The following is a 26,983-nucleotide window of genomic DNA, read 5'->3' on the forward strand; positions in this document are numbered from 1 at the left end:
CTCAGCCCGTATACTGCCTCCCACTCTTACTCAACTGGACTCAGGCTTTCTTGTTGCTGCTTCACAGTTGGAAAGTTGCCTTTATGGTCAATAGTACAGAAAACTCTCCTCCCACCACCAGTGTAACAGAAATCTCCCCATGCATGATGATAATGCATTAAAAACCCATATGTCTTGCATGTTAAAACTGTGAAACACTCAACACCCTGCTATTGAATTATGAAAAGGAAACTCTCCTCCTAATGTAATTTTAAGTATTAGCGTTAACTGCATTCAGTGTACAAAGTTTAACACAATGCATCAAATGTTGTCCTTGTAATGTGATCTAGCTGCGACTTCAAATTCACTTATGTGCTGATGGTTAGCAGATGGCTAGATTGTAATATTTTCAAATCTGATGATTCCCAAGTGAAAAAGAAAAAGAATAAAAGAAGATATCTGGGATGTGCCTTTAGCAAATAAGCTACACAATACGATGAGTTTGAGAGAAGACTAAGTATTGTGAAGTAAACAATGGGACTGACAATATGTTGTGAAACTCAGTTTACAGGCAGCTGAGCTCAAAGTTTTAGAGTTGTTCTATACCTGATTGTGTTGCAGTTTCAGTTATGTCTCTGGTTTGCACATGAAGGACTCCAGACATCAGTGACAGAGACAAAAGGTATTTATAGACTGAAAAAAAGTGGGTACATCTTTACTTTTTCATTTACCTATTATACGTACTTAAATATATACAAATATACTCTATTTCTTTGACTTTTTGTAAATGTCTGAGACGAGGATGCTGTTTTCCAACCTATCAACTAAAAGTAGGGTGTTCTCTTTGCTCACTTGAGGCAAATACCAAGAGACTTTTAAAGCTTTTTCAGCAGCCAGCTGATGACTGTAAAAAACACAATGAAATTGTTCCAAAACTGAGACGAAACAATAAAAGTACAACATTTTGCAGAGCTCCAAATGCAAAGTCGAAGACCAGTTTTTGAGTGTTTTTCATAATGACGGCGAATAAGATATGTACTGGCAGCAAAATCCTTAAAGTATACCTCTAATCAGTAATGTACCTGGAAATGGAAAAGGCCCAAAAAATTGTGGTGCATAAATATTTGCGTAAGACTTTGAAGGGTGTAAACGCCTCAACAGTTAAACAGTGTGATGCAATAAAGTAAAGTACACAAAACTATGTTTAATGAAAACAAATATTAGCTTATAAGATGAATTGTGTATTAGTATGCATCAGTGTCAGTATCATCAGTATTATTGCTTTGATAGATAGATTGTTTGCTTAACACACATATACTGAAGGAGTACAACAATAAAGCTACAGTATGGGCTAAATGCATCTACGCAGGTTTTCCTGTGGTTCCACATCATACTGGTATTGAGTGCTTTGTAATGTTTCGTGTCAGTCTGGCCAGCCCAAAGAGCTCAAATAAATGTTTAATTATAATTGGTGAGGCAGTTCTAAAAGCATCATTAAAGTAACCACTCAGAGGAGTCAGTAATGGTGATGGCATAAAATCCCCACACACTGACTGCACAGAGAGGGGATGAGGTTGCGTTCAGCTTCATTTCAGCCTAGAATTATTACAAATTAAAATAGTTAAAAAGTGAAAGGTTGTCATGTTTGTCTTTCTCTAGAATCTAAAAGTTTTATCAATGAAGTAAACACTTTTTTAGATTAAAAGAAATAATTTAAGATTTAAAAAAAAGAGTAAAAGTTTATCAGCAATGATTGCAGCTTTATAGTGCATTGATTTTATCTCATATTACAGTAGTTTAAATATGAATTATTAAGTGGTTCATTTATTTTAGTTGTGCCACTTTATTTTTGCGGTTCAACACTCAAAACTAACATGAAGAATTGTGTCATATACACTGTTCCCCATACAGTTGCAATAACTGTTCCTTAAAAAAATTCCTCTTTATTTAATTGACTTTTTATTTATTTTTATTTACAAACATTTTGTGAAAAGAGATTTAAATATGTTTTAGGCCAACTTTATTGACAACAGTGTTTAACAACTACAATGAAGACACAGGCTGGAAAACTAATTAACTAGCATGAAGAAATTAGACAATTTGTCTTAGAGTGTTATTCATTAGGCTGCTTGAAATAGTCCATGGTGCACCATTTCCATTGTGTGCCTTTTGCTCTGCTCAGTGGAATTTCTATTGGAAGTCCATATTTTATTCATACAGGTCAAGTAGACAGTTGTAAGTACTTGAACGAAGATCTTTGTAGCTGCATTGTAATGTCCCTAAAGTCCCATCATGTTTACCATTTAATCTAAAAGGACAGGCCATGTGACCCAGCTCTTTAGTCTTTTCTTATCAAGATCACTGAACAGTTCAAAGGTAAGTCCTCCTCGAATACAGCTGCTCTCATATCACCTGTTGGAGCAGGTGCATGAGCAGGCCAGTCCTTTTAAACAGTAATCAGGAAGTGGGAATTAAAGTCTAATGCACTGTATTTCCAGGGGGCTGGTGTTTGCTTTCAGGGATTAGGATCCTGAGAGGAGGCTGATTGACACAGCATGGTGGCTGCACATTGTTGGTTGTGTGCGTGTCTTGTCATGTTTAATTGAATACACTTCAGCTGAGCGGCAGCAGAAATATATGAGCTCGCTTCTTTAAATAGTATTGTAGAAAAGTCTTTTTGTTTTTGGGGTGTTTTTGCATCCGGAATTTTGACAAAGCATACAAAAACGATTGTGAAAGCTTGCCACATCAACTCGTGCCTCAGGCTGAGCCTTTGTTATGTCCAGACAGGTTGAAAAGCATCGAGTTTTATGAGTGAATCTGATGTATTCATGAGAAATGAATCACAGCATACAAACAGCAGCAGAATTTATTAAAATAAACCCATTACATTGCAGGCAGTTGACACAAAAAAAAAACACCTGGACAGGAGCTGACTTTAATACAATGTGAATCAACAGCAAAGTGGGGTGATAACACGTCATACATGACCTTTTCTCCACATACACAGTCAGACATAAGTGGTCAGGAAACTGTGATGTGTCAGTTCATTGTGAGAGTCCGTCTTAAATGTATTTATAGTTTATGAAAAGAGACTTCAGCAAATTTAAAAGATACACATCACACAATGATGAACTTTTGATTTTATAAAAGCGTTTAGTGTCAGAGTCAGAGAGGATGTATTCCGTGAAATTGTACAATTTAGGATCGAAACTTTACATTTTAAATTAAAATCATTTGATGTGTTGTTTTTATCAGAAAGCAGAGATTTAATGTCATGCGGTACACACTAGTTATGAGGGGGAAAATTAAATAAATCACTGTCTTGTGCATCAGGTTGGAAAATACTGGCGTGCTGTGCATAAGATATAGGAATGAAAAATCCAAACTCAGCAGTCTAAAAGGTAAAATAGAAGGATTATTTCTTCCCAATAATCTATTATACTTCCCTAAATCAAATAGGAATACTATAACAAATTAGGTCACAAAAATATTGCACTTATATAAGGGTTAACCTGATTACGCGGGGCAATGTTAGGATACTTAAACCTTTACGCTTTATGAACTCTAATGGATCTTTAACATTGTCAGTGCCATCCAAGGGTGATGTGTCAAAATGAGCACCTACAAAAAACTGCAGCCACACATAAAAACAAAATCTAATTCACTCAATGTGCAATAAGTTTTCTGAAAACGTACATTCCTACTAAAATAAACCTACAATATAGAATATAGTGTCTGTAGGGAGATAAGTGCACAATGATGACAACAACGACATTATTACTAATCAGGGACAGATAGAAGCGGAGACAAAGGCTGAAGAAGTTGCTGATCTAAAATGCAGCATGTGGGAACTGCATCTCTCTCTTTTTCTTGAACATTTGTGGGGTTTTTTATAATATCTTCATATTCATTAATTTGTACAATTAATGCAAAATAGCAACAATACTCTTGACAACTGGTTGCAGACAGAAATATATTGGCTTGCTAAGCAAATCCTTAAATCAGATTTATGATATCTTTATATCGGCGAAATTTGCAAAACGTCTGTCCCGCCTCTGGTACTGGTTACAGCATCAGGATGGGCAGCCTCCTCCCAGCCGCCCAGTCACTGAGGATGCTCCTGTAGAAGCTCAAAGGCGAGCTGTGTGATGTGTCGCCACGCTTCCTGGATGTGACGTGACTCAATAGTGCGTGCGCAGACGGCCAAGCGCAGAACATAGCGGCCAGAGAGCTGGGAGGGCACCAGGTGGATTTCTCTGCTCTTGTTGATCCTTTTCAACAAGTTCTCGTTCAGCTCATCAGAGCCCTGAGAGGAAGGAGCAAGCAGAGGGATGAAGACAACATGCATGTGTCCATATATTCCATATATTATGTAAACCAGCTGTACCTACTAAAGCGGCTAGTGAGTGTTGTATATTACATGACATAAAAACAGAAAGAATGACTTCCAGTTGTTACAGGGCTCTTTTTTTAGTTTCAGCTGTTGAAACTAAAGCTGATGTGAAGTCATTTGTTGAGTAACAGGACTTTATGAAGGCTCAGTTTATGTCACCGTTCTAAAGATCATTGCATTGCATATGCTTGCTTTTCTCTAAGAACTAATAAAGACTCAACTGCATCCACAGCTCAATACTGTATGATCATCTTTAATGAGATGGGTTTAACATCTATTTTCCTTGTGGGTGACAGGAATCATCACATCATAAGTGGATCCACACTGGTGGTATCTTGTTACCTTGAGCCTGAAGCAGACCAGTCCCATGACAACTTCAGCGCAGACCTCAAACCTCTTGTCTGCTCGCACCAGACTCTCAAACTCTTTGGCCAGGGCCACTTGCTGCAAACAGAAGACATATTAATCCACTTGTATTGATCTTATTGATCAAATGTATGGATTATTCAGCACAGATCATCTCATTGATTATATTATCCCAGAGAGTTGGAAAACAGTGTCCTCTTTTGTGTCTTTTTGTGTCTGAAACTCTATTGTTTCTTAGTCACTTCAACAAACAAGTTATAGGTTTACATAATACAGCTTATATATCAACATATATGTCATGACAAAAGGTGACACAAGATCCAACAGTGTATTTGTTGCGGTAAATCCTTCAAACTGTTGCCTGGACATTAATTTTAATGCATGCGAGGGTTGTTTTTTTAAGGTTGTAGCTTTAGCAATCTCCACTAGAGGGCAGTGTTGTATAAATACACGGAGCAAGGCGCAGTTTTTCCCTCCAACCAAAATATACTGCATCTCCTCTTGATAGTGCAGCCACTTGCTGTGCACTAATGTGATCACACACACACACACACACACACACACACACACACACACACACACACACACACACACACACACACACACACACACACACACACACACACACACACACACACACACACACACACAGTGTTTTTTTTAATCTTTTCTTTTCGTACATGGTGCGGCGTGCTTCATTTATCCACTTAAGATCAAAGACAGACTGGATTGAAGGTGAAGTGGCATCAGTGCACTCTCAGTTATAAGGACAAGGCTCTACTGCACTTTTCATGCAAGCTCCTCTCTAATTACACCTTGGGTTTAAATGTCCAACATCTCATTGACCACCACCTTGTTTATTGATTATTTCCAGAAAGTAATTCACCACAAGTGCGCTTGTTCACAAATATTTTGTACATGATGTTATTAAAAACTCTTTTACCATGTTCTTGGGAGGGCAACAGGTTAGTGCTTATGAAGTCAACTAGTGAAATTAAATCTTATTTTCCCAAGAAAAAAGGAGTGGCCGACGGGTAATCTATTTAAAAGAAAACTGTCTGACAATATAAACGTCAATGATCAAATGCCTGACTGCATTTTTCAAATTTAAAAGACACATGTACAGCAAATTAGTGTGTCATATAGCTGCAGGGATCGGTGCCTGCTTCTTCATTTCAAATGGATTTTGAACATGAAACAGGCTCATTTGATTGACGGAGTAAACTGGAGGGATGACGAGGAATATGAAATAGAGAGACTGGCATTCAGACGTAAAGCATTTAAAGGAAAAAAAGCCAGAGACAAGATGCTGGCTTTGGGAGAAAATGCTGCTGCAAAAAGGGATAGACGGGTCAGACGTAGCCGTTGGGATGTTGAACAGTATGCTGATGAAGATAGAGTTAAGAAGAGAGCAGAGACGTGACTCTAGCGATAAGAAGGATTAGAAGGGGAGAGGTGTGCCACAGAAGGATGGAGGTGGCATTTAGCATGAAGGCTTGTGCGGCTGCCACGAGGGGTTGATTTATCTTATTTCTCTCTAGAACTAAGAGAGAGGGAGTGAGAAAGAGAGGGAAAGAAAAGATAAGATCAAGGGAAAAATTGACGCCAGGCTGATCACCTTTGGCACAGCTGCATCAGTCCTTTAGAAGCACATACATCCAGTTTCACTACACAGTTAAAAAGAAACAAATCCAGGGAAATCAGAAGTGAAGCGACCATTAGGTGGCTCATTTGATGAGTCGCTCACCTTCCGTATGTGAGCTTGCAGTCCCTGGAGTCCATACATGCGAAGTACGAACCAAATCTTTAATGAACGAAATCTTCTTCCCAGAGGGATCTGCCAGTGCTGTAGCATCAGAGCAGGAGAGTGAGTGTTTCTTTTCTTTTTTATCTCCAACGTTTGCAATTCAATTCCTGATGTCATCAATTGTAACAATAATGTATCTCACCCTGTAATCGGTGACCAGCCCTGTGGGAAGAAATACAAACTGAGATCTATTACATGTTAAACATGTTTTGGTCGCGGATTACGGTTACAACAAAACTATTGTAGGTTCAACAAGCCTTTTACTTTCAAATTGTATTGGTGCCACAGACTAACTCAGAGTACAGTTTTAGTATTCATTCAGTAAAACCAATGTTTCATTTTGTTGTTTTGTCCCCCCAGGTGTTGCTTGCTGTCACTGTGCCCACCTTGTCCATCTCGCTGATCGCATCACTGTCACTCTCTACGGATCTCAATGGAGACTTGTCTTAGCTCGTGCTAATAAGCACTAATTAGATTGAAGTGTCCAGATTGCACAAGCAGAGGCTTTTTTGAGGCTCCTCTGTGTGGTGGGAGGTAACTGTCTGTCTTTCTCTGTGTCTGCTTGTATGTCAGGCAAATTATAGTGCAAATCTGAGCCCATCTGCAGGCCGCACAAATGTCACCAGGACACACGAAGTAACAGAGAGAGAACTTCATTATGAGAAAATCTTTTTAAATGTCTTCCAGGGCATGCTTGGGAATAATAATCATGATTCTATTTGTGAGAAAAAGCTTTTTATTTGCTTTGTGTGTAAAGTTTTCAAGGCAGAGTGGTATCTGCCTGGGTGTCTCTGAGGGTAAAGACGTGGGGGAAATTTACCTTATTTTGCTACATATGACAACAATGTTTGCATCATCTGCCGATGTGAAATCATGTGTAATCACTTTGAGTTAATCAGATGTGTAATCATTTTTAGTTAGTCACATACGTTATTATTCGTAGTTAGTCAAATGTATTTGTACTTTGGTTGGTCATATTGAATCATAATAGGACAGAAGCAGCTGTCCCAGAGAGTGACCTTTTATTCACCTCTCTTCTCACTCCCAGCAGGATTTTTACTCCTCTCATAACATAGATAGTTGAGGCACTGACGCCTGCGACGTCTTTGAACATTCTGTCTCAAGATAATCATATGCGCTACTGATGTGCGGGGGATGCCTAATCATACTCCTTCAGAACCAGATATATCAAAAACCTCACAATAGTAAGGTTGAAAAAGCAGATTCATCATCCCAAACAGTACATAGATGCCGCAGCGTACAGTCATATTTACCCGTCTTGCTTGTGTTTTGTTGTTCTCGGGCTACGCTACACTGCAGAGCAATATTTCAGCTGCCTTTGAAATGTAAATATATGCAGATGAGTTCAGTAACACTTTTGCTGGTGATAAACCTTTTTCACTGTTTGGGTAGAAAACAAGGTCACGTCTGTTTGTTGCTGTCATTAGACCCCAGGTTTTTTCTAAGGTCACCGAGTCAGATTATTTAAGTGAAAAATAGCTCTACCTGATTCCTGGTTTTCATGTTTCAGGTAGAGTGGCTCCATTTTAAAGGCCCCAATGATGTCTGTTCTTTTCTTTACCCTGTTGACAAATATAAGAAAAAAACATACAGTACCAGAAGATTTCACTCTACAAAAAAATCCAGTAGATCCCTGCACTTTTTAAAATATGGAAATTCAGTTTTTTTTCCTTTTCCTTTTGTCTTGTTTATGTTTTTGTTTTTAGGAATAGTCCATGGACTCACGAGGCCATCGTCAGCCCTCGTGTGTTGCCCTCCTTGTGTGAATACTGTACCTACTCAGGTAAAGATCAGCGAGTCTACCTGTGCGAGTCCACCGAGCAAGAACACCAGTAGACTTGCTGTCCTATTGCCATAACAAGCAAGTCTGTGTGACTTCTGACAAACGGAAGTCTGCTCCGTTGCTACCTCACAAATATAAGCTACATTTGAATACCATGCTATCATGGTGACAGTTCCAGTTCAAATCTCTGTCCTGGTTATTTACTGGCCCCCTGGACGGCTGAATGACTTTGTGGATGGGTTCGATACACCACTTCCATCCCAGATTTAGACAGTTCAGTACTCGTCCTAGGTGACATCCACTCAGACAAACCTTATGCTGAACAGTTTCTGTCCCTCCTAATTTCATTTACCTTGATTTCATACTGGTCACAACAATACACATCTCTGAACATTTTCTTCATTCGCTTTTCTGTTTTCCAGCACCAGTAATCTCAGTCCACCAGTCCTCTCAGTCCAGGTTTCATAACCTGTCCTCCACGCACTTGGCCTCAGTTGCTATCACCGTCTTGCCTCCTCGTATTCATTCTCCTTGCTTGAGGTAAATGCTGCTACAGAGACCTTCAGCTCTACACTGCCCTCTTGCCTGGATAGTCTTTGTCCTTTATCCACTAAACCTACACACTCTACCCAGCCTTGCCCCTGGCTGACTGAGAATGGAAAAAAGAAATGATTCAGTTCTCTTCACCTCATTCTCTACCCCATCACTAAAGCAAAAATGTCTTATTGCATTGACAAGATCAGATACTCAGAAACTATTATCTGTCTTCGAGTCACCGCTGAGCCCTCCTCCACATCCACCTGTCCTAAATCACAGCAGCTTTGCTTCCTTTTTTTACAGACAAGGTAGCTATTATCAGTAATTACTTTGATCGCCCATCTGGTCCCAACCTGTCAACCTCCGTCATGGGCTCAAGTCTTGAGCATTGCATGGTTCATGCAAACATCGCTTGTAGCGGTCCATCTACATGCTCCTCCCTCCTCCAGTCGGCAGTGCAAAGCTCATTTCTTTTTCTCCCCTCACTGAATGCGAAATATCTTAGAGACTAGCTGTCGGATGGACACTGCTCCTTCAGACCCCCTTCAAGTCATAGCTTTTTGTGCCAGCAGTCATCAGCAAAATAAATTCCTTACTTTCCACTGGTAGGCAAGACATAATTAGACAGTAAATAACAAATAAAATGAAATAAAATTATGAGAAAAGAAGTGAAAATAATAAAAACCACAAGTTGCTGAAAACTAAGGGCAGTAGAGTACCGCAGGTACGCATCTCATTCGCGGTTTTCAGAAAGTATTTAAAGGGGACCTATTATGGCATCTAATACCTATTTTCAACAGGCCTTGAATGTCTTAAAAACAAGCTTTTGATTGTTTTTGCTAAATAAATTAGAAATTCAGCCTCTGAGCCATGTCTTTATCTTCCCATTCTCTAACCTCATTATCTATGTGGGATTCTGAGTGGGCGGGGCTATGATAATGAGGCTCTGTGCTGATTGGCTGCCTGAATGACGCGATACACCGCTACGAAAAAATGGCGGAAGCTCCGGCCGGCGGAGTTAGTTGTTGTTGTTCCGGCCAGAGTTAGTTGTGGGCGTGGTTTCACGCATCGGAGGCCAACCGATGCAAATTGCATTTTGGTTACGTAATGAAAGGGAGCAGTGTAGTGATTTCATGACCGATGAAATGTGGTCCAGTTTCCTGGTGTTTGTAAGGACTCTGACGGCAGCGTTCTGGATCAGCTGCAGCTGCCTAATAGATTTCTTGTTAAGGCCTGTAAAGATGTCATTGCAATAATCCAACCTACTGAAAATGAATGCATGAATAAGTTTTTCCATGTCTTGTTTAGACAGAATACCCTTAATTCTAGCAATGTTTTTCAGGTGGTAATAGGCAGATTTAGTGATAAACTTTAGATGGCTGTTGAAGTTCAGGTCTGAGTCAATAATTACACCAAGATTTCTGGCTTGATTCGTAGCTGTCAATGACATGGAGCCAAGGTGAGCGCTGATCTTTTCCCTTTCATTTTTAGGGCCAAAAATTATCACCTCTGTCTTTTCTGCATTTAGCTGGAGAAAATTCTGGCACATCCACTCATTGATTTGATGAATACAGTTACACAATGAGAGTAGGGGACTGTAGTCATGTGGTGACACTGAAATATAAAGCTGTGTGTGATCCGCATAAAGTATGGTAGGAAATGTTGTGATGTTCCATAATCTGAGCTAGCGGTAGCACATAGATGTTGAATAGAAGTGACACTTGAGGAACCCCACATGTGATCTTGGTTCTCTCAGACTCATGGTTTCCAATTGACACAAAAAAGGCCCTATCTTGCAAGTAAGATTTGAACCATTGAAGCACTGAGTCTGAGTCTGAGTAGTATGTTATGATCAACTGTGTCTAATGCAGCACTGAGATCCAGTAATACCAGAACAGAGGATTTGCCTGCATCATTATTCAGATGAATATAATTTAACACTTTGATGAGTACGGTCTCAGTGCTGTGATGTGGTTGAAATCCAGACTGAAATGCGTTAAAAAATTTTGCATCATAAAAGCATGAATTTGCTGGAAAATGACCTTTTCAATGATTTTCCCCAAAAAAGGCAGATTTGATATTGGCCTATAGTTACTAAGTGTTCCAGATTAGATTTTTTTAGAAGAGGTTTTATTACTGCAGTTTTTAAGGCCTGAGGAAACTGGCCTGTTTGAAGAGAAGTATATATTATCTGCAACACATCCGGAGCTATGCAGTTAAAAACTGTTTTAAAAAAGTTTGAAGGCAGAATATCAAGAGGCCATGTTGTGGGCTTTAATTTTAAAACCGTTTCCATTGGGCTGAAATGTCCTAGATTGACCAGATGGGAGTCTTCACTTGATGGGAAAGCACAAGTGTTATCATTCCTGAGCTGCAGCTGCACATTGCTTGTCTTATCTGTTGGCCTTAAAACAAGCTACATTCATGCAACTTTCTCATCCCTGTTCTGGTTGAGAACTATCAGCCCTGCTTCCCTTCCTCTCCAAGGTTATGGATCGAGCAGTTTCCAAACAGTCATAGACTTCTTCACACAAAGTAACCTTCTTGATATAAATGACTCTGGTTTCAAAAAAGTCCACTGAAACGGCTGACAGAAGCCCTAAGAGCACCAAGAGCAGCAGGTCAATCCTCTGTGCTTATCCTTCCTGACCTATCTGCTGCCTTTGATACAGTTCACCACAACATACTGTACTGCGGACCACACTCTCAACCTTGGGCATCCCAGGATGCCTCGATTACTGCAATGCCCTCCTAGCCGACCTTCCAGGGCTTTAAACCCCTGTACTAGCACGGTGTTCACACTAGGGAGTAGACTGGCCTTGCCCTCTCCTCATAAAAGACGATCTCTGTTGAGAGTCTTCTCTGTGGCCACGAGAGCAGAGTCGTCCCTCTTTACGTTTAAGAAGATGTTGAAAACTTCCTCTTCAAAGAGCACTTTCTGTTATGAACTGCACTCCCCATTTAAATCCCCGAGCTCCACTTGAATCTCATCTGAGTGGCATTTACTTACTCTTAAGAAAGTTACTTTGAATAAAATCGTCTGCTCAATATAATGTAATGTAATAATTCCACATGTTGGGAAACCTGAAACACCTGTCTTATTCCAGCATGACCTCATGATGACCTAAAGCAAAGCATAAATCATTAAACATTTGCAGGTCCTCTTGCATTGAACGACTCTTGTACATCTTTGAACTGTGGTTTTGGGCTCATGATGCTGCTGCAGCATGAATCTATACAAACATACAACGAGGAAGTTTACTTGTTGCATGTGTCTGACTGGAGATTCTCAGTTTTATTTACTTTGATCTTCTGCTTTGATCAGTTTTAGTCTTCTTTGTGGTTCTTTGAATATAAACGATTCCAGTAGATGCAAGTGGTTTTACAGTGCTATTGGACTTCACCCTGAAACTTCTTCCTTGTTTCTTAATCTTTAACAACTCAAATAAAGACCAGGTTCAGCTAAAAAAAAGGACATGCTCATCAACATTCGGAGCTGTGTTTTAAAAAAAGGTCTCCTTGGATAACACTTAAATGGCTATAAATGTGCCATGTCAGGGCTATCTGGTAACAGATATCATGTAATATAGTTGTGGACAGAGACAGAGGGGATGGAAACTGTCTGAAGAAGCTCTTCCTATGACTATATTTTAGGGATTGAAAAAGTTTCCATCTTGTGGCCAGCATGCCTCCTTTTGTTGATGCTGACAGACGGGGCAGGTGGAAGGCGTAGCCCTATCTTTACTGAACAAATGAAAAAGGTGTGGATGGATATCATCCCTCATGGTCCCATAAAACAACAATGACTCACATCAAAAATAAACTGGGACATATTTTGACAAACAATATAAACCATCCTGGATGCTTAAAACAGCACGAGGATTCTCCCTCTGCGCAGCTCTTTGCATCACCCACAGATACATCTTCTGCAATGTTTTCTTTTTATTATTCCGCAGATCTAACTGACTTTGCACATGAATGCAGCAAAACATAGATTTAAATCAAGAGGTGTGTTGGACAACTTACCACATGGTTGAACAGTCAAAGTTGACTAAAAGCCATTTGTGTGGATTGAAGTTGAAAGAATCTGCATACTATAAAGAAATAGAATTAAAAATCACAAAAAGAATATACTATTGAAGTTACACAGTTGAATATTTAAGAGGTATTAAAGGCAAAACACAAGCAAACATAACATAACAGCATAACATGCTATTACATTTCTATCAATAATTTAATTTTATTTTCCTTTTTCTGTTTTTCATTTGTTCTTGTTAAATCATTTATATGCTCATCTTTATTTACAATATCTGATGCAGAAGCAGCATTGTTACCAACAGTATTATCCGGACTAAAGCAGGCTCGCATTATTTGAAATGCAAAAGAGGAACATCCAGAGAAAGCCAGAGACACACTGGAAATAATACCTTCCTAGCTGGGATTACTCAAAGAGTTACCTATCTGCTGCTATCTTTTTGTTGGTTATCTTTTCCAATATCCTTTCTTTTACCTCCACAGATGTAATGAAACCGCATGGAGGGACAGTGTGATACAGAATCCTGACTGACATAAAGAGAGCCGGTTGCCTCCTCATCCATCACTCTCATCCTAGCAACCAACCCTCTGAAAGGCAACACTCATCAAAAAGGTACAAAATGCATGTTTTGTGTCTTTACTGAAGCTTGTAGAATAGAAAAATATAAGAAACCACTTCCTTTCCTATGTCCATGCATTAAAATAATATAATAAGGAAGAAAACAGTAAGTAAATGTGACAGTGTGGATCATATTTGTGGTATCAGTCGGAGAAAAAATGAAACCGTTCTACGGTCAATTTCTGTGTCTCCCCTCCAACATTGCTTGAACTTGTGTGTCTAATAAACAGTGATATATAAAGGTCTGCCGCTGCCTCAGGAAATTATTCCATCCTTATCTCTGCGTCTCTGCACAGCTTGGGAAGCAACAGCTGCTTTGGCAGCCTCAAAAGGCAGATTGATGCCTCTGTGTCTCCCGCAGATTGTTTGGCCTATTGTTCGGTCTCCCATGCTTCCTCCTTGACATTAACGTTATGCTCTTTTCAAGCATCATAAGGTTAGTGTTTCCTTTCATAGATGCAATGAGCGATATCTCCCATGCAATTAAACAGAAAGTGGTTTTCTTGTTATTCGGCGAGAGCATGTCTCTATGGAGAAGGTTAGACTCCTCAAGCTTTGGAACGTACTGAAAATGAAAATGTTATTCAAGCTGAGACGAAAGCTGAAATTTGATTTATTTTCTTTCTTGATATCTATGCTGCAGTTTAATTACACAGTTTATGCCAAGAACTGACGAATATGTAAAGCACCATACAAAAAGGAAATTTTTACATGCCTCAACTCCATTCAGTAAAGGTCTAAATTCAGGACAGATGAATGCGCTTCCAGCATAAGCTGCATCAATGTGCATCCACATGTTTTCCTTATTACCTGTAAAAGACATAAAATTGGGAAGTTATCTTCACGAGTAAAAAAGATTTACATTTTAATGTATTTTACAGTATTTGAAAAAAAACACGCCTTTTTGGAAAACTGACTGAACACATATTTGCTCACTTCTCAGGACCTTTGATCTGGATTTCCCTTTCGAGGGCCCTGGCCATTTTCCAATCAAAGGATCGGAATCAAAAGATTTATATGTGTTGTAAAACTAATTGACCACTTCCTCTTATGAATCAGAAAGACTGAGTGTGTGGCTGCGACTTGTTGACTCACATAGGGGCCCCAGCTTGGTGATGTGATCAAAAGCACATGATGGAGTGGTGCCAAGAGTCGCACAGAACTGAAACACACATATACATAGATATATTACCAATATCCTGCAGTGTTTGTTATGTTCTACCCTTTTCTATTTTCACTTTTACAAAATAAGAGATTGAATCTGAAATATTTTATTCAAGAAATTAACATTTAAACACAGTACATACAGTTTCTGTTGCTTCTATACAATATGAATCTATTAAAGATGGATGATTTTCTGACACAGACGGCTCAGAGCTGCCAGGCCCCTGCAGTCTCCTTGCTATACAGTAGCTCAATGAGAGCAATCTGTAGGTCCAGATGAGACAGGGATTATTGCACTTAACTAGATAGAGGTACATTAGGTTAAACAAAAACAATGTTATCCTTCACCAGAAGCCTCGGGGCATGTACAGCTGCGTCACAACTAAATGACATCATTCTGACTGCGAGCGGGCCACGTACCCGCACCATGCGCTCGCCCTGCCCCCTTCCTCACCGGTTCTAAGTGTTTGGGAGGTGGGAGACAGCAGCAGCGTCAACAGACACAGGTCTGACAACAGACAGTCTTATGAGCTAAGTAGGTAACGTTACCATGAATAAGGATCGTTTATAAAGTCTTATTGTTAGTTTACATTCATATTTATAAACCATATCTTTTGAGTTAAGTCATCTTAATTCTGGGATGATCACTTGTCCATTATTTAACTAACTTTGTCAGCATTCCCGAGTAATGCTAACACAAGCAAATGTTTTGTCATCTCATTTCAGCACAATGCCACCCAAAAAAAAGCTGAAACAGCAGCAGGACTTACTCTGTTTTTGTATTAAGAAGAGTAACGTCACTGTCACGGTTTCACGAACAAGGACAACAACTAATCATACTCGACTCGACTAGATATTATGTGCAATAATGTCCTATCATGAGAAAGGAGAATGATAGTAGGCTACATGGAGTAGTGAGGCAGTTGAAGGAATGAAAGGTGAAGAGACTGAAGAAGCTCAGGTGAGGTCTTAAATTGAGTAGTGAAATATCTGCTAGCCTGTTATTACTTTCTAAACAAACCATTTTATCATGAAAAAAACTGTAATACATTCAGGGAAGAGAGAGGAGAGCCAGGTGGAGCCTCAGGGTGTGAGGTAAGGTTTAAAAATCTGATTAATATTGATTATAATATAATATAAGAAAGGAGAACAGGTGAGGACTGATGGCAAGATGTTTTTGAAAAAAATACATTTTCAATAATTATTTAATTATTTCCACAGTGCTGTAAGGGGTTGGGTTAGGTCATGATTAGGTTAGCAGCTGCACTAAAACACCCCACTAGTGTGCTGCACATTCAAATGGGGAAATGTGACTCCAGAGTGATCAATGAGTGGATTTTTTTTTGGTTTTTAAAATGGGCCACCTTTACGCCCAGGAGCTGTTATCTCAGATGTGCATCTCTAAAGCCATTGTGTTTGTTTAGTAGCAGCAATGCAGCAGCACGAAGGAAACAGGAAAAGGAGAGGGTGGTACAGGGCTTGAGGTGAGGTCTTAACATAAATGAGTGAAAACTTTTACTGTAAGGGCTAGCTAGGTTGTGCTGTAAACAGACTACACATCCTCAAATCCGTTCAAATCTTCATTCTGTAACATAAAAACCGTAACAGATACTTTTGTAAGTCAAATGCTGATACTGTACATTCATATATAAATTGTTGTCTGCTGTAAATACATTAATGCCATGCAGGGACATCAATGGCTTGAGGCAGGGAGCCGAAGTGAGGGACAGACCAACAGCAGGAGATCATTTACAAGAGTTCACAAAAAGGTGGAAAATAGGGATATCAAACGACTCATATTTGGCAAAAGCGATAAATCAAGGCCGTAAGTCTATGTATCGATCAATTTTGCTGCAAAGCAGTTGAGGACAGCGCAACTAACCATGCATTCTATTCAAGCGCTACAACTGTACCAATACTATTTAGATTCAATCAATAAAAATGAGACCTTTTGAGGAAACCTTTTCCGATATGTCCCCCCCAATGTTAAACTCATTCCTACGCCCTTGCATACAGCTAGTAATTCAATAATGAACATAGTTTATTCAGTGGAAAAATAATATTATTCTACGTGTTTATTTCTGATAGTCAGCTGTGTGTTGGATTTTTTTTTTTCTTACATAGAAAGGGATGAGTCCAGCGAGCTTGTCTTCTTCCACCATCTTCTTCAGCATGTCCTCTCGGACGGCATACTGGTCATCTGTGGGAACCTTCCTCATCATTACTGCTCCAATCAGAGCAGCACGCTCCACTGAAGAATGAGCCTGAGGTGGAGAGAGAAGCAGCGTTTGTGAGTCACACAAACTAAGCTGTGTGGTCCTGCTGAAAACCGTGTTCATACATCTAGGCTACATTCCTTTAAGTGGTAACAGTAAACAGGTTGAGTTATAGACACAAGAATAAGATTTTTAAGACGAAGAGCTTGAACGTTTTAGGTACAGTAAACCTTACATTTGTGAAACACAGAACCATTAGCAGTAGAATAAATATTAAATAGTTTGAAATCAGAGCTCTATGATGCAGCTGAGTGGATTTTTTTAATCCAAGAAGAAGATGACCCTCTCCAGAGCACTTTAATGTTATAGATATAAACAGACCAGCTATGATGCATTCAGCTTGGAATGACTCTTCTGCCTTTTGTCACAGGAGGTTTTTTCTATTTTCCAGGGATGCCAGAATGTACAGGACTTGTGCTAAATGTAAATAAACTACAGTGGGATAAGGAAGACAAGATAGGGGCACGGTGGCGCAGATTTAAGATTTAATGTAGATTTCGAATATGAGTTTGTTTCAGTTTGGGAAATTTAAAGTCCAGTTTTGGAAATGTCTTTTCACTTTTTTGTATCTGTATCATCTGCAGTAGTTTACTGAAGAAATCTACATTTTCTTCTGAAACTGATATTTGTTGACAAAAGAACAGTGGTCTTGAACAGACTATCGGAAAACACAGCCGTACTTCCTGCAAAGGTCTGCGTGGCCCTCAGGCGAGTCTCTGATCCAATCTCAAAGTCAGGCTGGTATTAAAACCTATCAGAGCTAGATTCTGCCTCACCGACCCCCTGTCTCACTCAATTACTGAAAACCTCTTTCACTGTTACTTAGTAGCCATTAATGACCGATGTGGCTTGCCGACATAGACTCTGCAAATACACTTATTTTTTTAGATCTGATTTCATATAGCGAGTGAGCAGCATAAAAATAACTTTATGTAGACTAACCTTCCTAAAACACTCTTAATATGCTTCTTCTACAACATCAAACAGATAACATATTCATCTGACATGTATTCTAGAATAACCTACACATGATTTAAGAAAAATACTTTTAAAAGGGTGTCTTTTATGTTTACCTGTTCAGAAGTATATGCCACTAGTTTGGAGAGGATTTCAGCCTCAGACATTTCAGGGTGGAGCGTCTGCACCCGTCTGACCCCTTTACAGCGGGCAGCGAGCAGGGAAACCAGCGTGGCCTCGCTGGCTGTACCCTGATGGAGAAATACAACATAATAATCAGCTGAATGTAACTTGTATTTTCCAAAAGGCAAAAATAAGAAACACAAACTGAAAAACAAAGCATTCAGAAATTGAATTAAAAAAAAACTGTTTTAACAGCAAGAGTTTGAAGGCAGTGGTGAAGACAAAGGTCTGGAACAAAGAGATTTTGTTTTCTTATCTTCTGTCTTGTATTATATATGCATCATAAAGATGTTTTAAGTACCTGTGATAATAAATTGGGGTAGTTTAGCAATGACGCGCAAACCTCATATGTGAATATCAAAGCGTTCAGAAACTGAATGTAAACACAGTTTTAATAGCAAGAGTTGGAAAGCAGTTGGTGAAGACAAAGGTCTGGAACAAAGAGATTTTGTTTTCTTATCTTCTGTCTTGTATTATACCTGCATCATAAATATGTTTTAAGTTCCTGTGATAATAAATTGGGGTAGTTTAGCAATGACGCGCAAACTTCATATGTGAATATCAAAGCATTCAGAAACTGAATGTAAAAACAGTTTTAATAGCAAGAAAGCAGTTGGTGAAGACAAAGGTCTGGAACAAAGAGATTTTGTTTTCTTATCTTCTGTCTTGTATTATATCTGCGTCATAAAGATGTTTTAAGTTCCTGTGATAATAAATTGGGGTAGTTTAGCAATGACGCGCAGAGCTTAATGGTGGATGCTGGGGTGGTGATGGTGATTTTTTTTTTTAGTTGTGTATTGAAGCTTTGCATGAAAGGAAGGCAGAATGGATACCAATTGTTCCTTTAAATAGACCAAAGAACTAATGAATATGTTTGGAACGAAGCATGTAGAGGGATGTAGATGAGCTCAAACACACACATTTATAAGAACAAAATCAGTCTTTGCAATTTATTTTAGAAAAGGAATATCACAACATCTGAAATGGAGGTCCTAATATTGATCCTATTATTTCTTAGCCTGACTCAGAAGTCATTGCCTGCAACTGGTGGACCACTTTCAGATTGCTCAGGTTCCAAGCAGCTGTAGCAGTGAAGCAAAATGTTTTCCAATGTTGAGTTTCCATTGTGTTTACTTGTTTTCATTTGCTGTGTCTTTAGTCTGTCCAGGGACTACAGATGCAAATGAGCTGCCATCTGACTCTCAGGCAGCTGTTAAAATTAAAACACGTGACTATGTGGTAAAAATCCTAACATCTTAAGTTCAGCTGCTAATAGACATTATAATACCTCATGGATGAATATAGGATGGGACTTTTAAGGATTTGTGGATGCAGTAACTTGATACTCAATAATGATGTTGCTGGTGTTAATTATAATTTTGAGTTAGCGTTATCTCTTGTATTGTGCATACATCAAAAATGCACATTAGAATGAAATTGTCCGTTGGCACACCATTTGACTCAATATAAAATGTAAAATATTTAGGAAAAAAAATATGAATATGAACTTAGATATGAATCTAAAATTTAGAGAGACTAAAATGTTACACACAACCATACTTTATGTCAATATGCAAAAGAACAAGTGAAAAAACTGGATATTTTTGGATATAATATATATATATGTTGCCCAGCTACCAGTCTCCCTTCCAATTTTATTTTATTTCATTTCAAAAACAAAAGTGGAGTGAAATTAGAGCAATTAAGTATTCATGCAACAGACCATTCAATCAGTTTTCAAACATATCACTATTATTACCCGGGACCGGGTGTCAGAAAACCTGGTCAAAAGCTGTTGACAAAAGCAAAGGCTGGTCCTCCAAAATTACTCAAGTCGACTTCCTGTTCTTCTCCTGCTTACAAAACACATCAAACCTGACGTGTAATTATGGCCACACATTGCCCCTGATCCCCTTACAGTTTTCCAACTCTCATCCATCCTTCTCCACTATATGGATATACTGTTCCTTTCCAAACATAATTAAACAGGCATTTCACCATCTTATGTACTCTTGTACTCTGCTACAAATCTTTCATTTCCCAGCTGACACGAGAGACACCATAGAAAGCTATCTTAAAAAGAAAATGCATGAAGAGAAGTTGCATTTTTCCCTAAATGACTTCAGACAGTTAGAATTTGTAATCTTTGACACACTGGTGTTATCAACAAGTCACATGGGGATAAAAAGCGACCTTTTAAGGTCACCACTTTTTTTTGTTGCTTTTTTAATCTTCTTAAATAATTTTGTCCCTTTAGTGGTGACACAGTGTTTATAATAATAGGCTGGCAATGTGCTGTCGCAACACTCATTAGCCCTGCTGCTCTAGCCCCATTTGTTGCCATAGTGAGCTGGTAATCTGCTCTAAAACAGAAGAATAGTGAAACAGAAACAAAAAACACGATGAACCAGATGAGCACACACACATAAACACGCCTTCGGATTCAGGTGGTCACAATAGAGGAGACATGAAATGATCTGTCATCAGAGTGCACTCTCATGCACCACCACTCTCCATCCTATAAACACACACGCAATCATTTATAGACTGCATCCCCCGCTACTGCTTCACCATTTCTGTCAATGGAACACTAAACTCATGCCTCGCTTTCTTCAACACGAAACAATCCCTGTAACCATCATTGTCGTCTCTATGCCGTCTGTCTGAAAATGACACGTTAAAAGGCAATTTCCTGCCAATTACCGCTGGTTTGAACATCAGAGAAAAAAGACAATAAATCAATCTCGCACAAATTGCCTATGATTATGAGCACAGAGGATCAGAAATGTATTTACCTGTAAACACTTTCATAATACTTTAGACGTACCTTTTTTGGAGAAACTTTGTGGTACAAGCATACATTAAATTCACTATTTAGGGTAATTCTGATGGAATTTAAAATGATGTTAAAAAATGTATTTGGAGCTTCATGTAGTGTATCAGCTTTCAAAACATGCTCCTCAATTTCCTTTCCCAGATTTCCCTGGTTAAAAATATGGGAGGTGTCATCAGGCCAAAAGAAATGTGCAATCCCCCAAATGAGTTCTGGAGCTACCCAAGCACCTTCATCCAGATTTGCATATCAGGAAAATTTCAATGTCTGAGCTACTCACCCTAAGGCTGAATTGACCCAACCTATTGAGGGAACTCATTTTGGTCTGGTGACCAAAGTTAAGGTTGTAATGTAAATCAAGAGCTCAAGTCTGTCTTCACCACAGCAGCCTGATTTACAATGATAAATATTAATTTAACCACCCATCTTATGGTCATCCAAATCTGAGGCATAGCGCCTCATCCCTGTTCTTTATAATCTGTTGCAAAACATCTTAAATGGTAATGTAGTCATACTATGAAAATAGTGGGGGAAAAAAAAATATATCATCAGCAAACAGCATGAGTCTGGATTTCTCAACCTGGATACTCTCCTCACTGTAGCCAAAGCTTGAAATTCTATCCATGAATACAATTAACTGCTATTAACTATAACTATACCCACTATATATACTATTAACTATAGCCTACCAGGCCTTCTGATAACACCAAGGACATTGGCTGAGGAGTAGCTCTGGGGCAACGTTCACAGACTTACCGCTCACACACACACATTTGCTGATAACCACACCTCCCTCATTTTCAACGCCTTCCCTGGCTCCCCTCTTATCACCGCCCCCCCCCCCCCCCCCCCCCAAACACAGTCTCCAGGTTCGAGCGCCACGAAGGCCGCGGCGCTCACTCGCTCACTTGGATGCACCGTGCCGGGATCCCCACCAACTCATTGGAAAAATTGGCGCATTATAACATGTATGTCCACGACAGTGTTAACCGAAGTCAAATTCTCTGTTTGATGTATTCAAACCTTGTCATTAAAGTCTGATTCTGATTCTGATTCTGATCAAAAGGAAGAAGCAGGGTAATTTTCTCGAAAACCTATGTACAGTCAGAATTCGTGTTGCAGAAAATGGAGCTTCAAGCCTTTATTGCTTCTCTACAAACGTACATGCTCAACACATACTATGCTTGTGTAGCAGATGCACTAAAAAAGATACCTGAATAACACCTCCTCCATGGCCATCTGTCCCAGCTATGAAGCACTCAGGCAGCTGCAGGAGCTTCCCAAGCCAGTCTAGCATCACTGTCTCCAGCTCAGTGCATGCTGGACTGGCAGCCTATGGGAAATGTAAACATATTTTTGCAAAAACAGCAGTTAAAGCTTAAAAATATGATTTGACATACAGAATATTAAATTGCTTTAGTTGTGTGCCTTACCCAAGAAAATCCAATACAGCCAATGGCTCCACACAGCATGTCAGCCAACATAGCAGGATAAGAGGAAGCCGCTGGAAAGTAAGCAAAGAACCTCGGGCTGTGCCAGTGGGTAACCTGGAAAAAGATCAAACATTGTAAACGTTGTACAGCCCCAGGAGGCTTGCATTTTTGGCCCAATCGGTGATAAGTAATAACACCCTCATTGGGCATAGACCCCAAAACACAGGAAGGGCCACTTGCCGATTTATGGCAGCCTCGGCCCAGCTATAAAGAGCAGGCTCCCCCCTTTCTCGGTCTCTTTCTCCCAAGCTCTTTGTCCTTGTCTCCTGCTCCCAATATCCTACCTCAGATCTGTCCACAGTCCTATGGAGTTCTCTGTGAGCTATGAAGAAGGCCACAGCTCCTATTTTAGCATGAAGAGCCAATAGCTATGGGCCGGCCTTCTCCATTATTGTGTCTGAAGAAGCATCTGGTTGCCCTGAAATGGCAAACAGACTGCAACGAGTGACCCGCGAACGAGGGACCCATAGATGCCCCTACGTGAACGCCTTCGGACCAACCTGGATCTGAAGGAAGCCCAGCTGCAGTGCCCATGCATTCCCCTCATCTACACTGAAATGAGTTTGTGAGCCGGACCGCTGATCCCGTCACAACTATGTTTATTAGTTTAAGTGTGTTTGTTTATTTTATCATCTGTTGCATCCACGTTGCTGGATCTTGATGACATGCTCTTCCACAACAGAAAAAAACCCTTCCTCATTTCCCAGTTGAATGACCAGAGCACACATGTGAAGTTAGTTTCACATTGGTGCGTCTCTGTGTGGGAAACATCAGAAGAACTTGGTTTGGTCGACACACACATAGCCACAACACACACACATAGCCACAAAGACATGTACACACACACGCACGCACACACACACGCACGCACGCACGCACGCACGCACGCACGCACGCACGCACGCACGCACGCACGCACGCACGCACGCACGCACGCACGCACGCACGCACACACACACACACACACACACACACACACACACATACACACATACATACACACACACATGATCATATACAGTACATACACGCACACACACACATAGACATACACACTGGCTTGTTCACCTGCATGCTTGCTCTGTAGTTTTTGGGGTTAGGTAGCGGTAGCGTAGCTTAGCTCAGACTGTGATCAGATTTCAAGATTTGGGTCGATTGCTGCTCGTGTTTTGGTCGGCTCCGTGTCGGTTTTGTGTTTTGTTTGTGGTTTATGTTGCAGATTTCCAGTGCTTGATGTGTGCCTCCGTGTCTTCCTGCTTCCTGGATTGGCAGTGGATGTCGTTGTTGGTTTAATAGATGAAATCTAACAGTTGTAGCTACGCCTGTTCTATTGATGCCTCTTGTTTTGCCCCTTTGCTGCTGTAAACTGCAAATTTCCCCTCTGTGGGACTATTAAAGGATTATCTTATCTTAAGAAATTTGCTCCGAAAATTTCGAGATTTCTGCCTGCCGGCTCGGGAGCTGATTTATGGTTCCGCGTTAAATCGACGCAGAGCCTACGACGTAGGGTAAGGCGTAGGGTAAGGCGTAGGGTACGGCCAACGCAGAGCCTACACCGTAGGCTCTGCGTTGGTGTAACGCAGAACCATAAATCAGCCTTTATTCTGGCGAGGTTTGAAAAAGACATCGCAACAACGGGAAAGCGAGTCATTATATACATTCACTGAGTGAATATTATGAAAGTAAAATATATATTTCTCGCTAGAAATGTAAACAAAACGCATTTTTATGCAGAAACTAACTCAAAATATTGATTTTATTCACTAAAAAATAAGAAATGTCCGCCATGTTTTTTTTTTGGATTCAGTCCGCAAATGACGACGAAAAACATTCTGGGAAATTCTGGGAACAGCCAATCACAGAGTGAGCTGTTGACCGACGGCCGACGCCGATTCGACATGTCGAATCGGCTGAAAAGCTCCCGACGGGACGTGCGGGACACACCGGGGAAACTAGGCCGACAGACGCGCACCGACGCTCATCAACCGACAATCGGCTTGGTGTGTCAGGGCCTTTAATGTTTAGTTAGTTGTTGTTTATGTGTAGTTTAGCCATCAGAATTTATATCAAGTGTTGTTTCACTATCTTTTAACATTTGTGTAAATACATTCTGATTAATTTGAATGAGATAAGTTGTTTGTTCTTATTTTATACATAATTTTCACAGCTGCTGGTTGCAAAGGTCTGTGCTCGGACTCCTTCCTTCACTGTTGTTCAGTAATGCCCCCCCTGGCAACAGGCTGGCATGTAAGGAATAACAGTTACCTTGAGGCTGATTTTGCTGTTCAGTTATTATTTTCCTGATAAGTCAGGTGGTGCATCATTTTGATTGATTCGTTTTGATTATACATTTTCATAAGTAATCTTCTTTATTAATTATCAATAACTATCGTAAGACGATTATTAATAACTCTTTTATAACTGAACCAGCACCCCCTTTGTTGCACAACAATATCACATGCATTATTATGAAATGCAGCTGTACCATTATTAAAGACCGTCTTATTTCATATCATTTCTGTTCAAAAGGTAATGCAAAACATTGTATGAAAAGTACATTTGTTTGAACATGCCAGTATATATACTTGCTAATATTGTTTAAACATATATTTTTGATATGAAATTATTTTATTTTGAAAATCATCATAATTAACTTATCTTACAGGATAATGTTTGAGTTCTGTGATGAACAACAATTATAAAATGCCAGCTTACCCCCGGCATTATGACCCTCTCCACATCTTTTATGATGTCATCATAACTCTCGGGCTCCAATGGGGCCTCAGTAGGGATTAAGTAACGGAGATATCCTGGTTCCAAATCAGGGTAGACTGGTCGCTCTTCTATATTTTCCAAGTAGTCAGCCACATAGTCGACCATCTCTTTGCCTCGGCGCCGAAACTCTGCAGCATCCATTATACAACTGGAACGCAACACAGAGATTAATCACTTACAGTCATTTGTTTTTTTATGCTGGTCAAGAAGGTGTGATGAGTCTTCCTCAGGATGTCTTATTTTTGCAGAAGGGTAAAGCAAGCACAAATATAAACTCAACAAATGTCACTTTTAGTTATAAAACCAAACTGGGATAAATCATTATACTGACACTCACATCTAAACATGTATACATTTACTTTGGCTAATCAACATTAGCAAATTTTTAACACATTGTGGATATATTAAAGAATCATTTGTGACTCTAACTCACATACACTACATACTCTTGGTGCATCACATAGTTCAAATATAATGTTACGATCTATTCGGTGAGGAAATTAACAGTAATTTTTTTAAAGTTAATTTTAAAATGACAGTGAAAAACCACTCTGGCTACTCAGATTACGTAGATAGAAATTGTACCCAAAGTAAGAAGTATTTGCTCCATCAGACAACACTATCAAGATGGGTGGTTATGTATTTTTGACTGATTGACAGGTATTTCAGCTTCCAAGGTTTTTTTAATTTATTTTTGCCATTAACTGACCTGTAACAATATATGTATTATGCTACAAATGCACACAGACCTGTAGCCACGCTTCTTGACTGTTTGTATAAGCCTGCAGATTTGAAATTAGTCTATGAACCACTGACCCAGGCTTAAGCCAGTCTGGTGAGCTGACTTTCGTTTCACTACTCTGACATGGACAGAACACCTTGGAAGCAAAAGGCATTACTGTGTTAAAAATGAGATTTTTTTCTACAGACCTCTGTTCGGTAGTCAAATTATATCATAGTCTGATACATCAGAGTAAACAATTTTATACATTTGTAATAAGATTTCAGGCTTGAGTTCCTTGATCGTATTAGCATAGAATTATTTTAAAATATGGGAAACATTCATTAACATATATCTCAACAGAAAGCCAAGAGCTCACCATACATTTAACAGGAAATTGGTGTCTTTCAACAATTTAAAAACAGTCAACTGCAAAAGAAAAGGTTAGAGTTTATTTGTGTGCACGTTTCTGTCATAACAGCTATTCAAACAGGACACAAGCATATGAACATTGCCCCATGTTCAACACAACAGTTATATCATTCAACAAGTGTCTCACTGTGCAGGTCCTTCTCCCTTGTTGATAAGCAGAGCCCTTATCCTCAGCTTTATCTCAAATAGGATTAGACATGCTGTATGGATTTGTGTGCATGTGTGTGTGTGTGTGTGTGTATGTGTGTGTGTGTATACTCACTCTTGCAGGTGAGAGTTTCAGCAGCGGTGTTAAGATAGTAGATCCTCACCTCCTCTTGTGTGCCCACCAGTAGACAGGCAGCCAGGCACATGGGGAGTGTGTTTGTGCATGTAAGCAGGACGAGAGACATTTGCTCCTTTTATCTTGCCTCTCACTTCCCTCATCATCAACCCCCACCAGACCAGCCAATGGGAAAGGTCCTCACAGCCAACGCAAGAAAGACTGATTCATAAGGACTTCGGTAAAGCTGCACACACGGTAATGACCAGTGATAGAGCGCAAGACATGCTATTATTGTAAAGATCCATTAAAAAAAAAAGATCCAGCAACAGCTCCAAAATAAT

At 39.7% G+C, this 26,983-nt stretch overlaps 1 protein-coding gene across 1 annotated transcript; it reads right to left on the bottom strand.

Annotated features, from left to right (window-relative positions):
* Positions 1-2,832: 2,832 nt before the first annotated feature.
* On the bottom strand, positions 2,833-26,787 carry ddc (dopa decarboxylase). Its single transcript, XM_061716393.1, has 14 exons — positions 26,640-26,787; positions 25,165-25,372; positions 22,390-22,503; positions 22,170-22,289; positions 18,057-18,191; positions 16,828-16,971; positions 14,639-14,705; positions 14,259-14,353; positions 12,916-12,983; positions 8,055-8,131; positions 6,691-6,710; positions 6,489-6,587; positions 4,718-4,819; positions 2,833-4,288 (listed from the first exon to the last, which is right to left on the bottom strand). The coding sequence occupies exons 2-14, from the start codon at positions 25,363-25,365 to the stop codon at positions 4,088-4,090; spliced, it is 1,443 nt and encodes a 480-aa protein (XP_061572377.1). The 5' UTR covers positions 25,366-25,372; positions 26,640-26,787; the 3' UTR covers positions 2,833-4,087.
* Positions 26,788-26,983: the final 196 nt, after the last annotated feature.

The sequence above is a fragment of the Cololabis saira genome, chromosome 3 (assembly GCF_033807715.1).
Source record: "Cololabis saira isolate AMF1-May2022 chromosome 3, fColSai1.1, whole genome shotgun sequence".
In the NCBI taxonomy this organism is placed as follows: Eukaryota; Metazoa; Chordata; class Actinopteri; order Beloniformes; family Belonidae; genus Cololabis; species Cololabis saira.

What these genes read in the sequence shown, in the direction of transcription:
- ddc (XM_061716393.1), bottom strand. Translation starts at nt 25,365, where the DNA reads ATGGATGCTGCAGAGTTTCGGCGCCGAGGCAAAGAGATGGTCGACTAT. An exon ending in TGGCATATACTTCTGAACAG is followed by an intron (nt 16,972 to 18,056) that starts GTAAACATAAAA and finishes TCTCCACCTCAG; the next exon opens with GCTCATTCTTCAGTGGAGCG. An exon ending in TGCAAGCTCACATACGGAAG is followed by an intron (nt 4,820 to 6,488) that starts GTGAGCGACTCA and finishes TTCTGTTTGCAG; the next exon opens with CAAGTGGCCCTGGCCAAAGA.